Source organism: Onychostruthus taczanowskii, unplaced genomic scaffold (assembly GCF_017590055.1).
Source record: "Onychostruthus taczanowskii isolate IOZ18803 unplaced genomic scaffold, ASM1759005v1 scaffold5, whole genome shotgun sequence".
Lineage (NCBI taxonomy): Eukaryota > Metazoa > Chordata > Aves > Passeriformes > Passeridae > Onychostruthus > Onychostruthus taczanowskii.
In genome coordinates, this window is record NW_024502568.1 from 7,768,320 (window position 1) to 7,793,108 (window position 24,789).

General features: G+C 46.0%; 1 protein-coding gene across 2 annotated transcripts in view; it reads right to left on the reverse strand.

Annotated features, from left to right (window-relative positions):
• The window catches only part of SH3PXD2A (SH3 and PX domains 2A), a 247,844-nt gene that overhangs the window by 192,208 nt on the left and 30,847 nt on the right, over nucleotides 1-24,789 (reverse strand). For both annotated transcript variants that reach the window (XM_041415388.1, XM_041415386.1), the window contains exon 2: nucleotides 14,838-14,918. In XM_041415388.1, the coding sequence (XP_041271322.1) occupies nucleotides 14,838-14,918 (81 nt within the window). The remainder of the gene's footprint in view (nucleotides 1-14,837; nucleotides 14,919-24,789) is intronic.

Genomic DNA, 24,789 nt, shown 5'->3' on the forward strand with positions numbered 1-24,789 from the left:
CGAAACTCAGGCTTTCAACACGGTCTGAGCATCACAATGCAGATTCAAAATAGTCAAGGAGACTTTGAAATCCCACCCCTGCTTTGAACCCTGCAGATCAGTATCAGCCTGGAGAAGGGTTTGAAGCCAGAGGAAGATGCTCATGTTTCGAAAGCAATTGCCAGCAGGAAAAAGGGGAGGCAAAGGGGATGTTCTCCATTACAGGAGAAACTGCAAGAGCCGCTTGGGCAGGCGATCCCCTTGCCTGAATGTGGGACTGAACAGCATTAAGCACTGCAAGTACAATAGAGACTTGAAAACAAAAACAGATTTCCCTTCCTAACCACACTGAGACATGCAGCAAGGTAAACTGCCAGACAGCTTCACTTGTCTTTCCATTAAAACTGAGCAAAGGAATAAGATTCAAACACCAATTCTGCTAACAGATGGGCTGACACTGTAATAGTATCTCATCTACTTAAAAGCATCTCTCAAATGTCAGAGGTAGAAAAAGAACTCCAGACTTCATATCCTGACTCTGAATGAGTCCCTTGAGGTATTGCTTCCATATTTGATCCATGCAGAAAGAACCTATTTCTATCATTAGACAGGAACACAGAGAAAGAAGGAAAAACTGAGACGAGGAAGAGATACTGCTGGAGAATTATGGCATTGATTCTGAGTATAATGCTGACTTGCAGAAGTATGACAGTTCTGGGACATGTGCAGGTGCTTTGTGTGCCTACAAACAGAAAAAAAAAACGCCAATATAACTACTCCAAAAAGCAAGATAAAGAGCCAATTTCCGCAAAATCAATGATTTCTAGGATGCAGAGGCCACTATTCCATGCTTTGGCACTCATGTAAAGGTGAGGTTTTTTTCCATGATGCCACTGAATATTCAGGCACAACTGAATTCCCTTCCTAAGAAAACCTCTCTTACACCTGCCTCCCCAACTGGGAAGACTCCAGGAGCCATTGTGGTTCCCCCACTGATAGCAGTGAGCATACAATGATTATGTAGTTAAGGAGCACCAACAAACTGGCTTATTCTTTACTGAGGGGGTGGTCAAACACTGGAACTGGCTACCTAGAGGAGTGGTTGATGCCCTAAGCCTCTCAGGAGTTAAGAGGCATTTAGACAATGCCCATTAACTTGCTTTAATTTTTGGTCAGCCCAAAGTGCCCAGGCAGCTGGACTATATAGCAATTTTATGTCCCTTCCACTGGAATATTCTGTTCTAATAATGAAGGCCTGTAGCATGGACATACAGCAAGAGTTTCTCTATTTCAAGATTATGACAATCTCTGAAGATGAGCATTTTCTGTGAATTTTTACTGTCCTTGGAGCAGAACCCAATACCCAGAACTGAATTTAAAACTCCACATGAGAACAAAATGATCAGTCTGAGTTCTTGACGTGACCACAGCCACCCTTGCATCTGGGTACCTGACAGCCACATGTTAACTTATCCTCTCAAAACCATGGGAGATGAACTCTTTCAGAACATGGAATCCAAAGGAAAAATCTCTAAACCCCAACTCTCCTGCTTTAGTCAGGGAAAAATTAGAGTATCCTGTTTTGCAGCTCTTATGGTGCTTTCACTGCCCGAAGAAAATCAGACAAAAGTCCAATATATATTTTCTGTCTTTAGACTAAGAATTACAGTTTGCACCAGTAGAAGTAGGAGAGATCATTGTTAAACATGCCACCCTCATGGAGAAAAAGAGCCCCAGTGCTGGTGGGCTGAAAGATGTGACTGTAATCTTGCCTGCACAGAGCTGTAGCTGCTGATCTCCCAAAGCAGGACACTGCCACTGTCCAGCACAAGTGGTTCAGTCTCAAAGTCTGCCTTCCCAGTTGTCCCCATCTCCCTTCCTTACATTGATAAAATACTGCTGGCAACGTAACACCCTGATTTCAACAGAGAGCTCCCAAACTCAACTAATCATGGTGAACAAAGGCATTTTATCTTTTAACTTATCTTGCAGCTTCTTGTGCTTTTTCTAGCCCCTAACACCAGACAGATGTAACTCTGCTCAGAGCTGGTATGTGCTACTGAAATACAAATAAATGAGCAGGCCACTATGAGGGAAGGAAAGAGTCAGTTTCCCATTCTGAATATTGACTTATCTGAGAGCCTGCTGTATTTGAAATCGGTTTTTTTAAATATATTTAAAGGGCTCTTTTTTATAGAAGGACTTTGTAATGACGTGGAAAATTCACAGCTCCCAACATCAAGCCATGGGTGGAGGGAGTCTGGAGTATGAATTAAAAATAATGTGGCTGTTTGCAGAAATTAGCAGCACCGATTTAAATCCACACTCCCCTCCCTCCTCAAATAATCACCCTGTGAACAGAGCTGGTTTATGGAGCCCTCTGGAAAATGTTCCTCATGGCCTCCATTCCGGACCCAAAATAAAATACATTACATTGCAGCAAATACTTCACCAGGGTGCTGCTCTCTCCTCCCCCAACCCACGCCTCCCATTTGTTGCTAATTAAATGAAATAGCAGGTGCTTAGACCACAAGTGCAGCAGGGCTGGAGCGAGTGCAGTGATTAAACCCCCCTGGAATGTCTTCTTGGAGAGCTGCATCTTTCCAGGGACCGGACTCTTGGAGGAAAGATGAGATGAGAGGCGAGGGCTGGGTCAGTCTTTGGCTGTGAGCTCCACGATCAGAGGGTGCTTTCGAAGGACGACAGATCTCTAGAAACATCAGGGCTCTGAGGGAGGTGCTGGCGCCTCTGTTTAGCCCAGCCACCTTCCACCATCCCTGCTAGCACACAACAGAGCCTGCTCTGCCTCTGGGCTGGAGACATCTCCTTTCTCACCCAGCTGAGAGCCATCACAACAATGCAGAGCAGCCTCCCCCATACCAAGGCATGTCTGGGCACCTCAAATCTTCAAGCAAAGATTAGCAATGCAGTCCCTGAGGCAGGAAGCCATCCCAGCCTAGCCCTGGGTGAGGCTAGGGAATGGATGCATCACAAGCCAGAGTGTCAGAGCTGGCCAGGAGAGCTATGGGCTGTGTCTGAACACATGACACACCAGGTCATGCATAATGAGATATTCCTAGTTGCCACCCAGAGCAAATGCCTGCAAACGCAGAGAACAATTTTGTAAGAGTAACTCACTCTTTGGGATGTGTTCTTACCCATGACTCCTGGCACATCCATTTACCTGCTGCCTCTGTGCTGCAATCTCATCTACAAGGTGCTCTAGGGACACAATATGGACTGCATCCCACCCCCAGTTTTCCTTCACACTGAAAAGAAAGATCCTTGCTGCCACCAATGCCATCACCAAGTTTCACCTCCTGAGACCAGAAATCAAGCAAAACAAAAGGCAAATGCTATTCTGTTACTTACAGGGCAGACACAGTGCTGTTAAGAAATGGAGAGGTGTGGAGCAAGGGGCACTTAGGGGCAGCCAGAGCTGAGCAGCCCTTCAAACCAGCTCTTCCTGCATCCTGCTCTGGGGCCTCCTTGTTTTGCCCCAGTGAAGTCTTTGCCCTGCTCACCATGCACTCCATCAACACCCACATGTCTCTCCCATCCCAGCATGCCAGTCTCACCCAGGTGACTTCCCGTGGACACAGGACAGGATAACTACAATCACCCAAAGGCCACCAGCGCATCCTAACTCAGGGGGACCCTAAACCAGTTACCAGCTGGGATAGCATGGTACAAGCTTAGAAATAAATTCCTCACTCCTTCTACAATTTCCATTTCCAACCACAAGACTCCATAGAACCAGGACATAATCCCAAGAACGAAAAACACTATTTATATTTCTGCTGAGCACTTAACTTCTGTTTGGTCACTCTGCTGATGTTTCACTTCTTCACCAAACCCTGTCAGAAATGGCTGGGGGCTCAGGGGGAGGAGAGGGAACGTGGTCATTACGGTCTGGCTTAGCTGCTGTAATACCGCTAACATTTGGTTCTGTTAAAAACACTCCAAACCATAGACTTCAAAGCATTTCACAAATATTAATGAATAAACTTTCTCCAGAGGGCTGATTATAGCCCCCATTTTATGATATTTCCAGATAACCTTCCTGCCACACCAGAAGTTCCCCCCTCCTTCCACACCACGGACTCCAAGCTCCTGATTACACAAAAAACATTTCCACATTAAGGAAATGAAATATATTTTGACCTAAGAGTGGAACAGGATTCAGCACGAGGTTTCCTAACAACAACAGGCAGGAACTGACAGCCCTAGTGCTCCTGCAGCTCACAGCACACCCCTGCTCAGCTGGATAATCCAGGGCTCTCCCACAACCAGAATCAACCTGAAACTTGGTAGGACTCCTGTCTACCTTGGAAGCACCCTTTGCAAACTTTTCCCTTTACATAAGGATAGCCAGGAACCCCCTCATGGAGCACATCACTTGCTCCACACACCTTATTCCTAGAATCCAATGGCAAATTAATCTCTCACCTCCTGAAGCACCAAATGTTTAATCCTACCTTTACGTGCAAGCAACCAGCACCCTCCAACCCTCAGCACAACAACACAATGAGTGTTGCACAAGGCAACAGAGGTTTTTGCAAAGCTGCACCTCAGAAGTTACCAACACACCAGAAAACTATCAGACAACCTGGACTTGGTACAAGGACACAGGTGTTCAGCATGTGCCACCCCACAATGTACTTTCTTCACCAGGAAGACACATGCCAGTTTTGTTCAAGCAGCAGCACATCACTGTAGTGACCAGGAAAAGCCTGGACTTGGATGTCAAACATCCCCAGACAACAGAGAGGCCACAACGTTCCAACTCACTGGGCTGTCAAAAGCCAGAGTTTAGCCAGACAAAAGGAAAGGTCTGTGAAATAATTTTTCAGTCCAGGTGGATAAGGTGTATTCCCTTCTAAGATAAAACTTTGATCATTAAATTCAACTTAGCCGTTTGAAATAATTTTTTCCCTATTATCATTTTACTTAGTCCTTTCCTGGTTTGCTTTTTAATGTCTTCCCATTTGCCATTTTCCCCCTCTCTTTCACAATGTTTTTGTGGTTTGTCCTTCACCTCTCTCAAAACACCTGGCTGAAGGGAGCAGCTCAGCAAGTCCCACTGGTTTTCTTAACACACCCTTTAAAAAACAAATGCATCAAGACCCAGACACATGGCTCTGATGTTACCTCTGTTTGCAAAAGCACCATAAATCGATTAGGATCTGCCCTTGACTGACCTGGTGAATCAAAGGCACCCCTGCATTGACCCTGATGCCTCAAGAAGGCTTTAATAGAGAGCTCTGCCTGTAATACAGAATTACACAAATTATCTTAAACATACTGTGATGCTTTTCCGAGTCTCTGCTTAGTCCTTTGTGATCTCATTCATATCTCCTGCCATCAAGAACTGGTCAGCAACCTGCTGAAGTGCAAACCTCCTCACTTGACTGCAACTCCCTGCTCTGCTGCTTTTGCACCCTCAGAGGGTCCCACATGGCATAGCTTAAAAAACTTCAGTTACAGCCACTTGTGTGGGTCGATGCTCAATGGCAGGTGTGGACTCAGCGGGCTGCCAGCCAGGTCAGTGCCAAAGGACCTGATGTGCTGTAAGAATTCAAGTCCTTCCTTTCCTGCACAGATCTGACAGACCAGAACTCTCCTTTCAAATGAAAAAGCAAAAAGATGGAGAAAAAAGCCCTCATCTTGGCTGAATGCTGTTCAAACAGGGCACCCAGGAAGGAGTGTGCACAAGGGCTGTGCTTCCCCAGAGCATCACTGTTCCTGCTTTTTGCGTGACTTCACCAAGTGTGTTCTTAGCTCTGTGGGTTTTACTGCCCTGACCACTCCACTTCAATGCTTCCCCTGAAGGGAGGGAAGTGGAAATTGCAAAAGGCAGTTCTGCAGTGGGAATACTTGCATTTGCACAAGACATGAAACTGCTCTGGTTGCAGAAAAGGAGAACCATGCTGTGATTCAAGGCAAGCAGGAAGGGAACAGGAGGCAAACAAACTCCTGACTTCATGCTCCGTACATTGATGGTGAGAAGATCAGTCATTCAGATGCTGTGGGGAAGGAGCAAATAGCACCCAGTGCTCATAAATCAGGCTGGAGTGAGCCTGATCAGGAGCCTTCCCTATGGCAGGCAGGCCTGTACACAGTCCACAGTGGAAGAGATGCCAGCTGATGCTTTTCTGTGTTCCATAAGCAGAGCATGGTGTGACAGGACCAAGAGCTACTGCTCCTTCCAGACAGGGCCTTCCCACATCTGAGCCTGTCAGAGCAGAAAGCCAGGAGGGGTGAGGTGACATGGAAAAGAGCCCTGACAGAGCCCTGCATAAACTTTCCATTATGGCTGGGCAATTTTCTATTTGCACTTAAATGCAATAATGTAAATAAACTCTCCATAACCCTTCCAGGGCTATTTAGGACGTTTGCAAAAACAACCAGCTCCTCTCATCGCGAGCCAAGGGATGCGAACACAACAGGCACTTCTCATCTTGGTCTCCACACACTTAATGAAAGTGAAGGATTGTATTCCCTGCACAAAAGCAGAATTGTGTTTCAGGGCTGGGGGTGTGAACTCCATGCAATTTTCCGGCAGTATAAATAATTGAAAGCTGAGTACGATTAGGGGAGACTGACAACATAGTGCAGGGGGTGGAATGGTCATGCCCGAACTTTTGGGGCTTGGGTGCTTCAGGGAAAAAAAGGCCATGGAATAATCCCGCAAGGAATTTAATTTTCACACAGATGTCCCAGGAAAAAAAAATATTAAAATGTTGATCCTGATCTCTGGTGAGAGGAAATATGCTAAAAAAGTGGCACTTGGGGAATCTGCTGCCTCGTGAGGCCAGCAGCCCCAGAGCTGTAGCTTTGGCTGGGGCTGGTCCCACAACCAGACCATTCTCCTGTATTTTATTGTTCCAGCAAACAAAACCTGGAACAAGGGTAACAAACAAGTGGGCTGCTCCCAAGGCTGAGCTTAAAGTCCTGCTGTGGAGATCTATGAGGAGAGCTTCTAACACCAAAATAATGGAGATGGAGGAGGGATAACACAGGAGGTATACACTGAGCCTTTATGCACTCTGATGAAGAAAGGCTTTCATCCCAGTTTTTATCATGATTCTGCATAAGCCCTTGTATGAGATACTGTCCAAGCACAAAACCAGCATGTCTGGGCCCCATATCAAAGCCTTCCACCATGGTTCAGAATTTTTGGCAATTTCAGGCATGTTTTTAGATTCCATTAGCACCACAGCCTTGCAGGGACTCATGCTCCTGATACACTGGATTTCTAACACGTAAAGCAACCAAAGCTATGAAAATGAGTCCTCCACAGCTGATACAAGTCAATTCAGTTCATTCAGAAGAACTTGTTGCTTTTCCTCTCTGTGGCTGTACCCAGGAAAGCACTTACCACAGCACAGGTCCTCCAACATCCTCACAGTCTCCAAGCCAGTGATAAGTGGGGGATGGTAAGAACAACTTACACAAACCAAAACTCTAGAAAGCAAGGGAATAATTGCAGAAAATAACACTTTTGACCAATTTCACTGTTTTCAGTGCCTGCTAGAGGCAGACCACATACAGTTAAAAGGACACAGCTAAGAAGTCAACAACCTCTTTGTGATGCTCCCAATATTTCTTCAAAAAGCCCAAACAAACAGAACTCATTTGCCTAGCTACATATAGGTCCCAAACCACAGAGACAGAGTGGCATGGGTGTCACATCTGTTCTTGCCTTGCTGCTGTCACACCCTGAGGAGTTGGCTAAGCCACCACCTCACTTTCTAAGGTCACCCATGTCCTGGCCAGAGAGGTGGACTGGTGCTGAGCAGCAAATATTTCCCTGTAGCCACCCTGCAGGAGATTCCCATGCTGCAGATTAGGGGCAATATTCAATGTCAGCTTTATGCTCCAACAGAACCCAAGTGAAGAAGTACAAAAGGGAGGGTTCCCATAGGCTGGGTCACCTTCTCAGCTGTGGGTTCTCTGCCATGGTCATTCAATGCACCTCTATTGTAGGATGGCAGGCACTTTGCCATTTCCTCATCATGGCCCTCATCTTCGTCTGACGTGTAAAGCCTCTTTAAAAACAAATACTGGAAGCTGAACAGATTGTTTTGCCAAGCAAACATTTAAATAATGATGGAAATTAGAATTATAAACAATTCTATTTATTCATTGAACACAAAGATACTGCCCGAAGCAAGTGGTATCCTAAAGCATTGAGGGTTAGAAGGACAAATGGTATTTAGATAGCTTTTAAATCAGTGGAGACAACCATTCTCAGCTCAATAACCATGTCAGTTATTAATTTTTTCCCAGGGGCATCTCAGTTCCCCTGGGAAGGCCTGTAACAAGCTTGCTGCTGGCATTGAGGGAGAGCAGGCATTGAGGGGTCTCTCCTACTGAAGCCAAGTGTTGCAAGTGTGGCTGCACCAGGAGCTCCAGCACAGCTGCCAAAGCACAGGAGGCACCATCAGCCCTCACAGACAGTGCAGGGCTCCTCCTGGAAATCTGGTTTTCTGCATCCCCTGCAATCCTTGCACTGCAAGTTTCTCCATGCACTGTCTGGGACAGCAGCAGCAAACAACTGGCCTGTGTTTACTCTGAAGAAAGGATGTGCCATTTCTCCCCAAGGAGCCAGCACTGACCTTTGGGAACAGACGTGATGACAAACCCATGTTCAGATTTCCTCTGAATTTTCCCAGTCTTGTTTCAGTTTCAATAATGCTCTTAAGGAAGCTGTTTATAGTTTAAACCCTGTTTAATCCAGCTCTTGCAGTAACTCCATCCCCACATTTCCAAGGTTATCAGGGGTGTCCCTGAAGCCAAGCAATGGGTCTGAACCTGGTGGGTCAGATATGGAGCCAGGCCCCAGGTCTGGAGAAGGATTTCACAGCAGCTCTCAACATCTACAGCAGGGCCAGGATGCTGAACACCAAGGGAATGGGAACAGGGGAAATGCGATCCTTGCAACCCCGACCATGCTGGCCAAGGCTAGCACAGCCCAGAGCAGAGGGAGGCACATGCAGAGCCCAGCAGGACAAACAGCAATTTCACTGTGCACTTGCACCACAGCCTAATGCAGCAATGTCTGCCATGCTGTTCCATCCCTGCCCTGTTCCACCCCACCTTCTCCCCCAGTTTTCCTGCCTGTTTCCTTGGGCACCCTCAGATGCACACACACAGCCCAACAGAAACACTCCCTGAGCTGGTCAGAGGCTGGGAATCCTTGCAGCACACGCCTCCCACGCTGCGAGAGGGGCAAGCTGCATCTCGCTTGGAGCCGCAGCAGCAGCAGCCCTCCTTCCCTCCCTCCCTTCCTTCCCACAGTGCCAGCAGGAGCTCCGCACAGGGTGGCACCTACAGAAGAGAGGGTCACCCCTTGCAGAGTGACCCTCCTGCTCTGGATGGCTGGGAAGACCAGTGGGAGACTGCTCACCCTGCTAAAGAGGCCTGGTGGGTTGAGGATTAGGAACCAGCATTTGCAAACACAGGAGAACACTTGCGCCATTGCATTCTTACCTACACTCTTCACCACTGCTAACCTTAGTGCATGCTTGAACTCGTCCATCCACTGCTCCTGCAGAGCTAGAAGCACGGACAACATGGAATATCAGAGGCCCTACAAAAACAATTATTACTGAGCTTGACTGCGCTGGACCACCAGAATTAGGGCCGCAAGTCTCCACTTGGGCAATTAACCCAGACTAACTACTGGAGTGAAGAAACACAATTCCATCAGAATCACAGAATTCCCTCTTTGCTCTGTCCCAGAAAGCCTGCATGCCAAAGCCACCAGGTCCTGTTTCAAATCATAGTGACCCAGTGAAAGCCAGGGTCATTACTGAGCTTGACTGCACTGGCCACCAGAATTAGGGCTGTAAGTCTCCACTTGGGCAATTAACCCAGACTAACTACTGGAGTGAAGAAACACAATTCCATCAGAATCACAGAATTCCCTCTTTGCTCTGTCCCAGAAAGCCTGCATGCCAAAGCCACCAGGTCCTGTTTCAAATCATAGTGACCCAGTGAAAGCCAGGGTTCTCAGGCACATGGCACAATTACAACCAAACTGGGAATGAGAGTGGACTTTACCCTATTTGATGCAGCTTGGGGTAAGGGGGAAAGGGATGTTGTTACAGAATAGTATAACAGGAGAATGATTGATAGCAGCAGCATTTACATGAACTCCAGTCTGAGTAAGAAAAGCAGAGATACAGACTGCAATCACTAGTTTTTATATTACCATTTTTGTTCAATGTCATCTCCAGTGCTCCGTTACTCCATTATAACACTATAAACAATCAGGATGACCCAAGAAATAACAAATGAAGCTCTTGATGTTTTATCATCTGGATGAAAACAACTTACAGGTCTTTCGTCTTCCTAATAAAATTCTTGATAGTCTTTACTTTTTTAATGTTCTAATTGGCTGCTAGTGAGTTCCTCTTTCTGCACCGCTTTGAAGAAAACCTGCTTATATCAGCAAACCACATTGGGCAGATAATATTTTGCTGATACACAGAGCCAGTGCTTGAACAGAACCTTGTTTATTTGCCTTTTCAATATTGTGACATTTCAGACATCTCCTTGCAGCCAAACCGCCTGCGCGTGCCATTGTGTGGGGAGGCTGAGATCTGCCTGCCGAGCATTCCTGCTGCGGCTCCGGCGACGCTGCTCAGCTCCTGCACAGCCAAACACACAATGTGGGATGGTGGCATGCTGCTAAATCCAGCTGCTGTGTTTCGCCTCAGAGAAAGCTGCATTACACCTGCTGTGAGAAAGGATCCTCCCCCAGCTCTGCACGCACAGACCCAGCCATCCTCATGGAACAGAGGGTCTGGTCCTGTTCAGGCTCTGACTGCAGGCACGGAGTAGCACAGGCATGGAATCAGAGGAGAGCACCTGGAGTCACAGGATAAAATGCAGCAGATGACCACTGGTGATTGAAGCTGAGAGACCAGGCACAGATCCTTGGTCCCTTTTTCCCTGCTCACTTTGCAGGGGAGAGGGGTTCTTAGCAGTGGGGCCAGCACCCAGCTGGGGTCATAATAGCCCAAGGGGGTACTGGGCAACTGCAAGGGTGGTATGGGGAGAAGGGAAAGACACATCCTTCCTGCTTGCCAGCTGCAAACTTGGTGGTTGTTTTCCAGCCCAGCATGGCCACTGGGAGGGTGAGGTGTCTCTATATCCACACTTCTCCACCTGATGCTTGGGCAATTATTTATGCATGCACTCAGCTGCAAATCCCTATTCAGCTAACAGGCTCCAAAAGCACTTTCCAGCAAGAAAAACATGGGCATTATATCTGTAGATGTCTTTTACTGCACAGTGGAAATGCCAGGAGTTATCCCTGCTACTCCAATAAAGGAGTGTCCTTTCTCAGCTCCTTTGGGAACTACAGCAGCATTACTGAGCTATCCCCTCAGGACAGGATTCTGCTACCACCACCAGCAAATCCATCAATGTTGATGGAAGACCTCAAACAGCATCCAGGGAACCTGTCCCAGTGAGGCACCAGCCTGTCACAAGGGTCAACACTACTGACAGGTGATGTTCACATCACTCTCCTCATGCTCCTCCATTCTGCACTGCAGACAAGGGCAAGGAAACTACATTCAAAATATTACATTAGGAGGTAGCTTTGACCCCACATGGTGCTCAGGTGCAAATGTCTCCCCAGGGTGAAAGACAACAGATAATTGGATTTGACAAGCAATTTACAGTAATGCTTTCATCTTTGCAGAGTTAATTCAATCTTTTCAATCCTATTTGCTGAAACACTGGCACTCACATGTATTGTGCTGCCATCATTTGACCCATGCTCAGGAGCAGATGTGACTGGTTGCACGACTAAATGATGCAGCAATACCCTAATTTAATTTAAAATCTGTGTTTACAGATATCCAGCCCTCACAGAAGCAGCACAGGGCTGACACTTGGCTTGCTGCTTTGGGTTCTGTTTGCTGTACTTCTTACACCTCTGTGGGGCAAAAAAATCCTGTGGTATGACCAGCCTTACTGCCCTATTACTAAACTGAAAAACAACCTGACTCCCAATTCAAGCATATGCACTGCTGAAATAGCACAGCCAAACTCTCCTTGGATTTGAATCCTTGGGACAGAGCAGCCTCTTACTGCCTGCAGTGCCTAATAGAATTTGCAAAGAAGTATTTTAAAAAATGCAGTTTCTACTAATGCTACTGCAGTTTCTACTAATGCAGTTTCTACTAGCTCTCTAAACCACTGAGCCACTTCCCACAGAGACAGCCATTTGGGGAAGGGTGGGCTCTTTTTTAAAGAAACATGAAAATGGAGTAGTAAAATTAATTATCTGTATTCCTCCCTCCTTGCTCCTGGGCAGCCCCCCGGGTTTCCCCATGGGTCATATCCCGTGTCACTGTCAATGGCAGCCACTGCAGCCCTGATTAAGTCATTACAAGTCAGCCCTTGTTCCTCCACTTCCAGTCAGGAGCAAAGGAGACATGTGCAGGCTTTGGAAGCCCTGAAGTGCAGCTCTGTCGTTGACACAGCAGGGTGAGTGGAGCTGGCAGGGACCTGCGGACTCCAGCTGTTTCAGACATGAGTGGTGCCCGTGAGCTGGCTGAGCATTACTCCCTGAGAATTTGCTTGGTTCTCTCCTAGAAGTGCCCCATGGGAATAAGCAGGGATATTATCAAAGAAGATTGATTATGCTAAGACCACCTTACCACGCATGGTATCAGATTGCAAACCCCATGTTCCACCAGTGCTAGGTTAGAAGTTCAAGCTTCCAGCAAAAATCTGCAAAGCACAAGTCATCCCAAGATCTGGAGCTAATTTCTCTTTGGGCAAGAATCTCTGCACATCAAGCCATAGATTTCCCAAAATGTAAGGGTTACCCAAAGTCCCCCTTAGCGTTCATTTGCCTTTCCAACTCTCTTTGCAGGCTTCATTAGAGCTGGAAATACAAATTTCTATTCAAGATCCAAAGCAGTTTTCTTTGCCTCACCTAAGAGATGCTCAGGCATAATCAAAAATGCAGAAAGTAATAGGAGGGGATAAATAAAAAAAAACACCGATCACCTCTGGGAGTCTAAAAGCATGTTATGGCAGCCTGAGCACACAGGGCCTTGTCTCCATCTCACAGCTGGGAAACTGAGGCACAGATGGACACAGTGACACAGTACAGAGACATGGCAGGACTGTGGAAATCTCAAGTGAAGACCTCAATTTCTCTAACTCTGCACTTCACACTGCAAGAGCTAGAGGCTGTTGTAGGGGGCTGACACTGCTCATGCAGTGTTGGCCCTGACAGAGATCCCTGGGAGGGAAAAGGGTTAAAGAAGGGAATTTTGTTACTTTCTTGTCGTATTTTCTCGTGGGGGGAGAAGCGTCATGCAAGCAGGAGTTTTCCACTGGCTAGGCCCCCTTGCACTTATCAATGGGACCTTTCAGGACTCACTCCCTGATTGAGACATCATTTCCTGTCCAACACACTAACCCCATTGATAACTCCACACTTGATGGGAGCTTTTCAAACCTACCAGGAAAGGCCGGGAGACCCAGAACAACATATACATGAAAACAGAACTGGGGTGAAAACAGAAAGAAGAGAAAAGAGAAAGAAACAGTTTTGGCCACAATTTGCATGCTGACAAGAAATGTTTGTGACTATGGAGCTGTGCACCTTTGGCAGGTACAGCAGACACAGAGAAGATGCTGACATTCTCTTACAGCAGTGGGACTGGCAGGCCTGGCACTTCAGCCCAGTTAGAAATGGAGATGGGCACAGGAGGAAGCTTAAAAACATCCCTCTCTGGTCTTCCTGCCACACAGCAAACAGAAATTAGGGCTGGCTATAGAAATGGTCACATTTCACCCACAAGGCCAGGAATACCATAGTAACAGATAGAGCTTACAAAACAGCCTAGAAACTTCACGTTTGCAAGTACAAGAAATTAAACATAAAGAGGAGCAGAGATGAAACTAGAGCTCTTTAAGATACCCCAAACAAGAACTTTTTTTTTCCTAATTCATCATACAAAAAGGCTCAGCGTTACTTTTCAGGACAAAGCCATGTACATCCTCAATATTGACTGTGAGGACTCACTTGGTATTATAACATCAGCCCAGCTCCAAACACAAGTTCCAGTCCAAAAATCAACTTTTTCCTCAAAGTTCAAGTGTCTCAAACCACAGCTTTTACTTTTACCCCAGGCAATTAGTTTTGCTGCCTACAAAGATAAAAAATATCAGTGGATCTGGATTATTGCCAAACACAACACCAGCCCCAAAGCCCCCCCTAACCCATGCAGGTGCCTGGGAGCACTACCAGAAATGAAGCAGCTGATTCCTGGTTTCAAAATCTGGTCAGCAGCTATCCAGCAAGAAAGCTTTTGATGAAATCGAAACATGCAGGCACAGAACAGAGGAAAGGAGCTGTACAAAACAGCAGGAGCCAGGACACTGGCTGGCTAGGTAAATGGTTAGGAAGAGAGACTGGAAAGTTTCCACTGCAATCTCCATTTCTGAACTGCTGCAGGAGTGTGCAAAAGCTCTGATGTTTTCAGTTACTTGGGTAAGTAGTTTCTGGGGGCCCAAAATGTAGCACTCTCTCTGTTTTAAGTGCATCAGAAGTATTTAAAATTAGATCCCCTCTTTAATAGGAACCATTCATGAAAATGTCAGCTTCAAATGTCTTTGCAGTGCAAGTTACTCACTGTGAGCATACCACCCACTTATCTTATACCCTACAAGGGCAGAGTCTGAAAAGTTTCAAGATCATGACATGTAACAGACCAAACAAGAACAAAGCCTTATTTAAAGGCACTGTTAACCCAGCTGGAAACATGACTAGAAGCATGAGTAGAAATAATATTTTATGTCAGACAGGACAGACTTACCTGCAGGTCAAAGAACTTGCTGTATCTCCGGTAGATGATCTGGGAAGTCAGGTCAGACCATGTCACATTGATGATATAGACCTGTTCAGGGAAAAGAAAACACAAATCAGCCTGGGCCAGGAAGCACAGGATACATGCAAAGGCAGAACAGTGAACGTAGGTTAATTTCAGATCTCACTGGCTGTTGTCACTCACAGTGAGGAATATAGCCCTGGGAGCAGGACTAGCCTAAATTAAAGCCTGTTGCAGCCTCCAACAGAAGTCTTGGGAGAGTATTCAGTGCTCTCCCACACATCCCCACCAGCAGCTCCCACTGACTTTGCTCTGCCTGGGATAAAAGCTCTAATTGAGTGACACCACATTTTCTGGTCTGTGGTAGCACACCCTGCCTTCTGTCCTCTTTGGAGGGTCCCAGGGCCAGCTACAGGCACGGCTGGGTGAGCTGTTCCACCCCTGGAGCAACAGCTCCTCATGGGGTGCTGATCTCCAGCCCCACACTCCAGGTTGTCTTTGTGTATGGAGCTGTGGCTGCCACCCTTCCCAAGCAAGGAGTGGCTCTGGTCCAACAGGAAATCCAATGGAAACGCAGCTCCCCAGGTGCTGTGGAATTACAGCCATGCAACACCATTGCTTAGTCACACCCATACATGTGTGACAGAAACCAAACCCTGCCACGGCACACAGCTCTTGCTGAGTCACACCAAGGGATGTAAAGCTGGACAGTGAGAGTGACACTGCTTCCTTGCATTGATGGAAACAGCAACAGAAACCTCGAACAAGCCCAGGATTTCCCTTGCCCAACCCTAGTCCATCCCCAAAACAATCCTCTTACAGAAACACTGTTTTGCCAGAAGCTGTGATAAACATGATTCGCACGCACACTCACACAAACTTGTACATACACATATAAATACACACACACAAAACACAAAAATGTGGCCTTTTCACCCTGGTACCTCCAAAATATTTTTTTTAAAAGTTGCAAATACACCAGGTTCTGATCTCTCATACACTTGCCCTCAGGCCAATGCTGGTCCTGCTGCCTTGATGACAGATCCACAACAAGACTTCAACAAACACAGGATGGAGCTATCAAGGCTGACCACGGACATCAATATAATGAAAATCACAGCTAGGACGTCTCCTGGGCCTTTAAAGCAATTCCCAGGTTTCACATATGGACTGAGATAACGATCTGGCAGAGAAAACAGGAAAGCATTCCTCCTCCCTCAGCCACAGCTTTGCAGCAGGAGATGTCCCTTTTGCCATGGATCCAGAAGTGAAGATCTCTGTCTCCAGCAACAGGGGATGGATAAGCATCACCCTCTTCTCCATCTCCCCCAAGACACCAGACCATCTTCCAAGCTACTGATTCAATTTTTCTGTACTTTTACCAATAAAAAATATTACATAAAAATCCCAGAAGGGGTGTTGAATATTGGGCTCAACAACACTTTTCCAAGGACCACCAATGGATGGTTTTTTTCCTCTTCTTTCCCAGTAGGAGAGGCACCCTCCCAGAAACCACAGAGATCCTGCAGCCATGCTTTCCTCTCTGCTTGTTACAACCACATTCAGTCCCCAAGGCAGTCTGCCTCCCATCTCCTGCAGCCCAGTTTCATGGCATTCACTAAGTGGAGATGCTGAGCACAGGCTGTTAAGGAGGTCTGGGGCCTTTGTCATGGTTGCATCAAACATATCTGCTCTTTCCAGCACGGCAGAGACCATCAAGGCTGACAAAGGAGGTAAGAGCCTGACTCTCAGCAAACCCAGGTTACTCTGCTGCATCTCATTATTCTCCTGGAAAACCAAACCACCTGACCTCCTTCCTGCAATGCCCATATACACAAGGGTGACATCAGCCCTGCCCTGCTGCTTGGAGGGGAGATAAGCCTGTGTAACATGAAGATTTCAGGTCCCCTTTAAAGATCTTACCCACAAAGTCAAGGCAGAGGAGTCAGAGCCTGGGAAGGAAGCTGCTGTTGCCAATTTTCAGGCCGGCCACACTACACTGAAGAATATTTTTCCATGTGTTTGTTGTGGGAAAAAAAAGTTTGTAGCTTCACTCTGAGCTAATTCACACACAAATATTTCTACTCATCCTCTATCCAACAGCTACTTTTGGATGGAAAACCCATTGGATTAAAAACAGATCTTGACAGATGGGAGCTGAATAGGCTCCAAAAGCAACTTCAGATACTGTAATTCTGGCCCTGAGTTCTCACAAAGGAGATGAGACAGGAGGAGAAACATATTGCACATGTAAATAAGGATTATAATTTTTCTTTCATTATGCATCTTTTCTTCAGAAACTAGAAACAAAACACATATGCCACAGACATCTAGGCACTTTGCATTTCATGGCACTTCAGGCTTCTCTGTGCTGTTCTTCAGAACCCACAAAAACTGTGAGTTCCTGAAATTTTTAACAGCTACAAGTCTGCTTGTTCAAAGTCTAATCCAGGCAGAAGTCAATCCTGCTTTAAGATTCCAGTTTGGTGGTGCAGTAAGTGGCACAACGCCTCCATGACACAAGAAGGGGCAGAGTTGGGTGCACAGGGAAAAGAGGTTGGATTTATTTGGTGCAGGGAACAGGTGTAGGATCAGCACCCCAGTGCATGGTGCAGATACATTCCCAGATCTGAAATTCAGGCTCTGTGGGAATGAAGCTGCCACTGACCTCAGTCAAGCCAGGATTTTGCTGCACATTTAGGACAGCAATTAAATATTGTTGAGTCTAAGGTCTCCTCAAGCTCAGTAAGTGATGGATGGGGCAGCATGCAGATGCACTGACTTCTATTTCAAGGAAAGATTACAGCAGAAGCAAGAAAAGCCTTTAATCATAACCTGGTGCTATGGGAAGTGAGAAAGCAGTGAGCTCAAAATCTGCTTGGTGGGAGACAGGTGCAAAACCTAAAACAGCTATTGATCTTTTTTTGCTCGTTGGCCCAAATCGCTTCCCAAAAGCCACCATTTAAAATAATGGGGTTTGGTTGCAAAAGATTTGGAAAATGGCAGATTATAAATGCAAGGTCCAGAGGTTTCAGAAGCCTCAGATATCACATTTCTCTCCCTTAGATATCTGAGTTTGGAAGTTATTTGCTTCTACTGCCTTGCTCAGATGCATAACCTTTTCATGAGCAGCAAACATTACATCAGCTTACCTCACATCTTTTTTTTCTCAGATCTTAAAATGGGTTGCTGTGAAAGTGATCAACAATGTCCCAAGAGAGAGGGAGAAAAGCAGTCCTGGGGGAGCCCAGGGTCATGCAAATGCAACACAAGGACAAGGAGGCAGCAGGAAATATCAGATAACAGAGCCAAGGGAAGGCCTTCTGAGGCATCCAGCAACTCCCCAAAACTGAGCCACACAAGCCACCACTCTGACATGCAGCTGGTCCTGCCCACAAGAGAGTCCTGGCTCCTTGGCACATTCTGTCTTGATAAAAGAAGATAAAATCAAAGTACCTTACATGTCTTGGAGCAAGCTCTTTCATGTAAGTACAGTGTTTTCCTACGCACAACTAAACTGTAATTGAGATTCCAAATTACTACAATAATTAATTACTAAAGGCATAGAGACTTTGTGTATCTGCCATGTTTATAACCATAAAGGAGTCAAAACACAGATGCTATTAAAATGCTTCACCTTAAAAATCTTTAACAAAAGGTCCTTAACAATGAATGAAAATTGAAGTAGAAATGACAAACAACTCACTGCACAATCACTGGGTGCTCCAGCAGCTAAGAATGTTCGCATTTTAATTTCCCAAGTCCAGTCCTTTTTTGATGTACTATCGTATTTTAAAATAAATCTTTCTTCAGAGAAACAAGAAGCTGACTTTAAAGACTGTAGAATATTAATCAGGAACTGAGCTTGATAAGTAGCTCTTAATATTCATGGCTTGATGAAAGAAGGTGCAGGGTACTGTTCCAGCATACGTCACAGTTGAGACAGCCACGATACACAGAGTATCACCATACAATGTCTGAAGGCTTCAAGCATCTGCCCTTCTTGTTCTTTAGCCCAACCTTTTATACCCCTCATGTTGATGCACTGCCCCTGTGTGCCCTCTGCTCCCTTTGGTGTTGGTCAGTGCCCCTGGGCACTCCAGGCTCGTTTCTGTCAGGGCTGCTCACCTGCTGCTCACAGCTGTGCCCACTGGGGATGGGGCTCAGCCACAGCCCCACTCCCAATCACCACAAACTGTGTGCCTACAGGGTTCCAGGGGGATTTTATTTGCTGCTAATTATTGTTGTTTAATTCTAGCTCTGGGAAACTTCTTTACCCACCACAGAGAAGAAAATTTATTGTAAACTGAAACACTTGCTCTCCCTTTACTGCCTGCACAAGCAATGAGGAGAGATGACTTCCTATTACAAAACACATCCACTCTAACGTCACTGGGCATGACCTTATCTTTGACTGTCTTGTTTTCACTGGAAAACATCCAGTTCTAGCCAGCACAAACCCCAGAGGTAACAAATTCAGGTTATTCTCATGTGACCTATTTTTCAATTGTTTTTTAGAGGTTAATGTCTTGTTGTCTACAGCCAGATGAGTTGGAGTGGAAGACAAATGTCTGAAACTGGTCGTCTGACAAGACTAACATTAGAACATACACAAATACAAGAGCTATTGGCAAAGGGAAGATTGAAAAGCAGAAACCAGAAATATCTCTGCACACATTAGAGAGGGTGTTGTTAACCTCTAATAAGTAATTACAGTAAACACCAGCTATTAAGAGAGTTCTGTGAATGCAAAAGACAATGCTGTGGTGCAGTTTGTGTGCAGATACCATCACAATATCCCCTTTTATCCTGAAAAATGCCAGCTTCTTCAAAGACTCTTGTTTAAGTGTTGGATGTTTGTCCTCCTATGAATCAGGTTTGAGTTGGAAAAGATGCACCTTCTCCCCTGTGTTCAGATGCAATCACTGCCTGTGAGCTGGAAGCTTTCCACCAGCACAGCTCAGCTCCCTGCTCCACTTCCATGCAAAGACAACTCAGCTCCTGCAAGGCTTGCAGCAATTTCAGCTGCTTCATTTACCTGGCAAAGTCTGCATTAAAGCAACTTAATCTGCAGCAAAGTCAACATACATCTGTGCCCTAAATTACCAGAGTACAGCCACTGCACCAACTCACTGTTTGCATAACCTTTTAACGTCAAAGATGTGCCGATGAGCACAAATTGGTGCTGGCCCAGATCCAGATTTGAAGTGATATCAGCCTAGGGACAGCAATTTTGGTACCCACAAGACCAAAGCAGCAAAACTGTTCAGCTTCATGATGCAGTTTTGTTGATTTTAGGTATCTTCTTCTACCCTGTAAGACACTGGCACCAGCAGCTGGGGTTTCCCTGGGATAAGGGGCCCCAGTGTCCACAATTTCTGCCCTATACAAGGGCCAGCATGGCAACAGGAAGAGTGGAATGCTCCAGGAATAAACCCAGAGAGTGTAAACCCTTCTCATGCACACATCACCTGTGCCTTCACTTGGCTTGGATCACATCTGACTCTGGATTCATTGAGCACAGCATGGGCTTCTTGCCCAGTTCACTAACGTCCAAAAGGCCCTAAAAAGCACTGTGAGACCTGGGAAATTCCCACAGAGGTGAAGTCAGACCCTCAGCCCCAAGGCAGTGGAAGGTCCATCACTGGTGCCATGCAGTGAGGTCACCTTTCAACACGACGGTCTCTGAGGTACCGCAGCTCAGCCGGGGCAGGGCCAAGGAAGAAGTATTTTCAAACCCACTCCAGAGCTGTTCTCACTCCAGGATTTTGAAGACTGAGCTGAGAAACAGAGATGAGACTTGGAAGAAATATGAGACCCAGGGAGCCCCAGACAGGAAAGGTCCTTGCAGGGTGGCTGCTGCCAGGGCAGGATGGCTCAGAGCAGTCCCAAGGAGGGGCTGACGCGGGCTGCACACAGGTGTGGGGCATCTGGCTTTCTCATGCACCAGATGTGGTTTCACAGACACCCCTCTACCCAGTTCGTGTTTCCATTACCAATGGGGAAAATGTAACTGAGAAAAAGACAAAATGACCCAGGGGTCTCATGGACAAATGTTGCACGTAGCTAAGTCTTGGAAGCAAAGCAGAGTTACAGTATGCTGGGAGAGAGTAAACTGAACAGCTCCAGCATTTGCCAGTTCTTGTCTGTGAGCAGCCACCACACAGGCAACTAAAGCAGGACACAGTAATTCCAGTTTCTGTCATAATTTGCAAGCTAATTTGCAGTCAAAATAAACATACAAGTGAATGGAAAGAAAAAAAAACAGGGAGGGGGGATGCGAGAGTTTTCCTTTCTCCCCATTTCTTTTGTGGATCTTGTTTCACCTCTAAGCTACAGTGTAAAAGGATCAATGCTGCCTCTCTTTTCAGCCATATCACTCCAAATCTGTTGTGAGTACACAAAGAACAAACTCCTTTTCAGCTCCTAATCTAGTCATATTCTCAAGACTCAAACTGGGTCCATTCTAGTTTAGAAAACCACACCACTACTGCAACCTATATGAGCACAGACCTTCCTCTTGTTGGAGCAGTAACCAGGGTGAAATCTGTTTCTCTTTGCCAAATCCCAGTACTTAAAAACAAATGAGAATAGCAAACAACTGCCCCAAGCCAGCCAGCAGACATCCCTGGAACACAGGAAGAGGAACTCACTGGAGGATGGAGGCACCTGGCTGGATGACTTTGCTGGTTTCCTAGCTCCAGGGGGACAGACCAGACACAGAACAGAGCGGTGTCTGAATGACGAATCCAGCTCATCGTGGTTACACAGGCAGAGTAAGACAGTACTCAGCCTCCCATATTTTTCTCACGCACTGATGAGGTTTTAAAGCCCACAGATCATATTCTGATTGAGTCTCCACTTCACCCCTCAGGTTTTTGGCATTTGCCAACTTGAGTTTCTAAACACTGTCTTCAGGCTTTCCAGCATCTTCCTGCTAAGAAGATGCTAAGTTGTCCCACACAACCAGAGCAATAAGCCAAAAGCAGAAAATCCCCCTGCTGTATTTCTCTGCACGGCCATGCAAATGACCATGAGAGACATAAAAAGGTAAAAAGTGGAATCTGTACCCATGATTTGTGGTAGTAACTTGACCAGAGAGCTGCAGAACTGGAACAGCTGGGAGCCCTGCAGCTTGGTTACAAACCACCTCCGAGCCTCTTGCCAGGCTTGTTTGATTACTTCATTTAAGTTCATTCTTGGGGGTGTGTGAGCAGAGCATGATGTGTCTGATTCTTGCAGACATGCAGTATCTGTGCTGCATTAGCAGGGTTTTGTTTGTTCTTAACTGATATCCTGGGTCATGTCAAAGGCCTGTCAAGGCTATCTTAACTCCAGCATATCCAACAACTGCAGCTTACAGAAAGAGAAAAAGAAACAGAACTGGTAATGACTGCTCACTTCTCCACTACCACTTCCCAGCTTCTGGAAGCAGATGAGCATCTTCCCTGCAAGGGGAGGAGACAAAGGTAGTGGACCGCATCCACCCATCACATTTACACGTGTGCATGAGGGAGAGGGAGCATCTGTGCAAAGCACAATGAGAACTCATATTTCTGTTTCCAGTCTGTTTCAATCCACCTACGTTTACTTTCCACATGTGATTGAACTCTTTGTGAAGCAGAATAACCACAACACTCAGTTTCTGCCATTTAAGAGTTGTCAGGTTATTAGAAAACAGAACATCTAAGCCTCCAGAGCATCAGAATCTTAGAGTGACAAATGTAAAATGGAAACAAGAACATACAGGCTCTCTGTGAAACCTGCCTCCCTCGTGGCCTTCTCAAATACCCTGCCCAGGTCTGAAAGAGGTTGTGCAAGGCAAGCAAACAAAAATAATACAGCTGCACTTGGGGGTAAAGATTTTTCAGCTTACCGCCTCTAAATCTGGATGCCTTCTGACTTTTAAACTATTTTAACTCAATGCTTGTGTCCTTCTCCTCAGCAGATGGTTGGTGTTTCATGACAAGCCTAAAATATGAGCATATTCTGGTGGAAGAAGAGAATTTCCATTCAAGAAAAGAGAATTGGAAAAAGAAACAATCAACAGACAAAATAGACTCTTGAATTTTAAAACCTCCAAGTTTCACTGACCAATTTTGAATAGAGGAATTGCATCAATTTCACTAAACTGGTTTTAGAGAATGATTGGCATCTGAAGTTGTTCTGAAAAAAAACTATCACCCCCAAAGAGTACAGCTTAATGTGGAAGTCCTCAGTGCCAGTGCTGGATGGGGAAGTGAGGTGGAGGTCCCTCTAAGCCAATCACTTCTCAGGTCCTACATCATCATTTCAGTTGCAAGGAAAAGGACAGACACCAAGGAAAAACAGCTCTTAAAAAAAAAAAATTACTTTCCAGTATGAAATTACTTAATTCCTCTGTCCTTCTTCTCTACAAAGGAACAAATCTTAAAAACTGACTCAGAACTGGCTTCATCTTCCTTCAACTGAAATGAGTTTTAACAGGAAAGTATTGAGGCAGACATGAGCATTTTTAAAATTACTCCTTAGTTTACAACACATCTTGCAATCTTCAGCTGCAAGAGATCAGTCTGCTGTCATCAGCAATGATGATCATTCAGATGAGGGCAATGTTTGTATATTAAATCCAATCCTGGTCCAAATAAGTACAACCTGCATCTGATTTTGAGTGCAATTACAGCATCATTAGACTCACAGAAGCCAACAGGAAGAGTTTAATTCCCTGCATGGTGTTGGATCAAACCTCACATGAAAGCAAGATTGGTAAAATATCAGAAGGATGCTGCCAAATCAAAGAGGCTTATGAGAGAAGCAGCTGAATTAATTTTGGAATAAGAGGAATTGACTTGAGGGATGTTCAAAATAGGACGAGTAGAGCTCTGCTCATATTTCAGGCAAAGGGATCTTTGTCATCAAGTGCCCTGGGGCCAGGGATACAGAAATAGCTTGGTCAAATGAGAACTAACAAAAACCTGCTTGCTACTGTTAAGTGGATCAAGACTGACAAGACAGAGAGACAAAATACAACCTGGAAATTGCTGTTTTCTACATGTCTCAACCACCTCTGCACCGAGTTATTTGTGCCTGTGGGAGCTCTCTTGGAGCACCTTTCTGCTCTGAGAACAAGGGCCCTTCCACGTTGTACCAGCAGGCCTGGACTGATGCATTTCCCCAGCTGTGGAGCTCATGCAGGGTGCTGGAGCACGCACAGCTTGTGGCCACGTGCAGACACAGCGCACCATGGTGCTGCCAGCCCATTTCACACGGCCCCCGAGCGGCTCTGCTGCAGCTGCAGACCCTCACTTGCCCAAATGGCCAGTGCTCCCTGCCCAGGCTGCCTCGGGGTCGCAAAGAGGCGTTGTTGCTGCAGCCCAGCCTGCCTCTGGCTCCCAACAACTCTGCAGCAACACTTGCATGTAGTTTATATTAGCATGCAAATCTTCTGGCTTTGATTTGTAACCCTACGTATGACCCCCAGATGCAGTGGTTGGAAAAGCAAAGCAAGGGCCTGGGAAAACGAGCAAAACTCCTCCAGGCCCTTCCAGAACAATGACAAAGCTCTGGGACATTCTTAGTCCAAATAATGGAAATCTCCTGGGATTTTGCCATAGAATAGTGGGATTTTTTTTTTTCTTCTCATTTTGAGTAGAGGGAAATAAAAAGTTCATGTAAACCAAGAGACCCTCAGATTCACAAAACCAGACCTGAGGGGCACAGCACTCAAGTGTGAAAAAAACCAACTCTGAAACAAACTCTTCTATCCTGTTTGTGCAACTACGTTTGTCATGCATGACTAAAGGATAAAGCTTGAGGTGAAATCAACATCAACCAGCAAAGTATTCCAGAACTGCCAGCATAACATGCTGACAGATCATTGAATGGTGTGGATTGGAAAGGACTTTGAAGACGATCTAGTTGCAACCCGCCTGCCATGGGCAGGGAAACTGTATTTGCATTT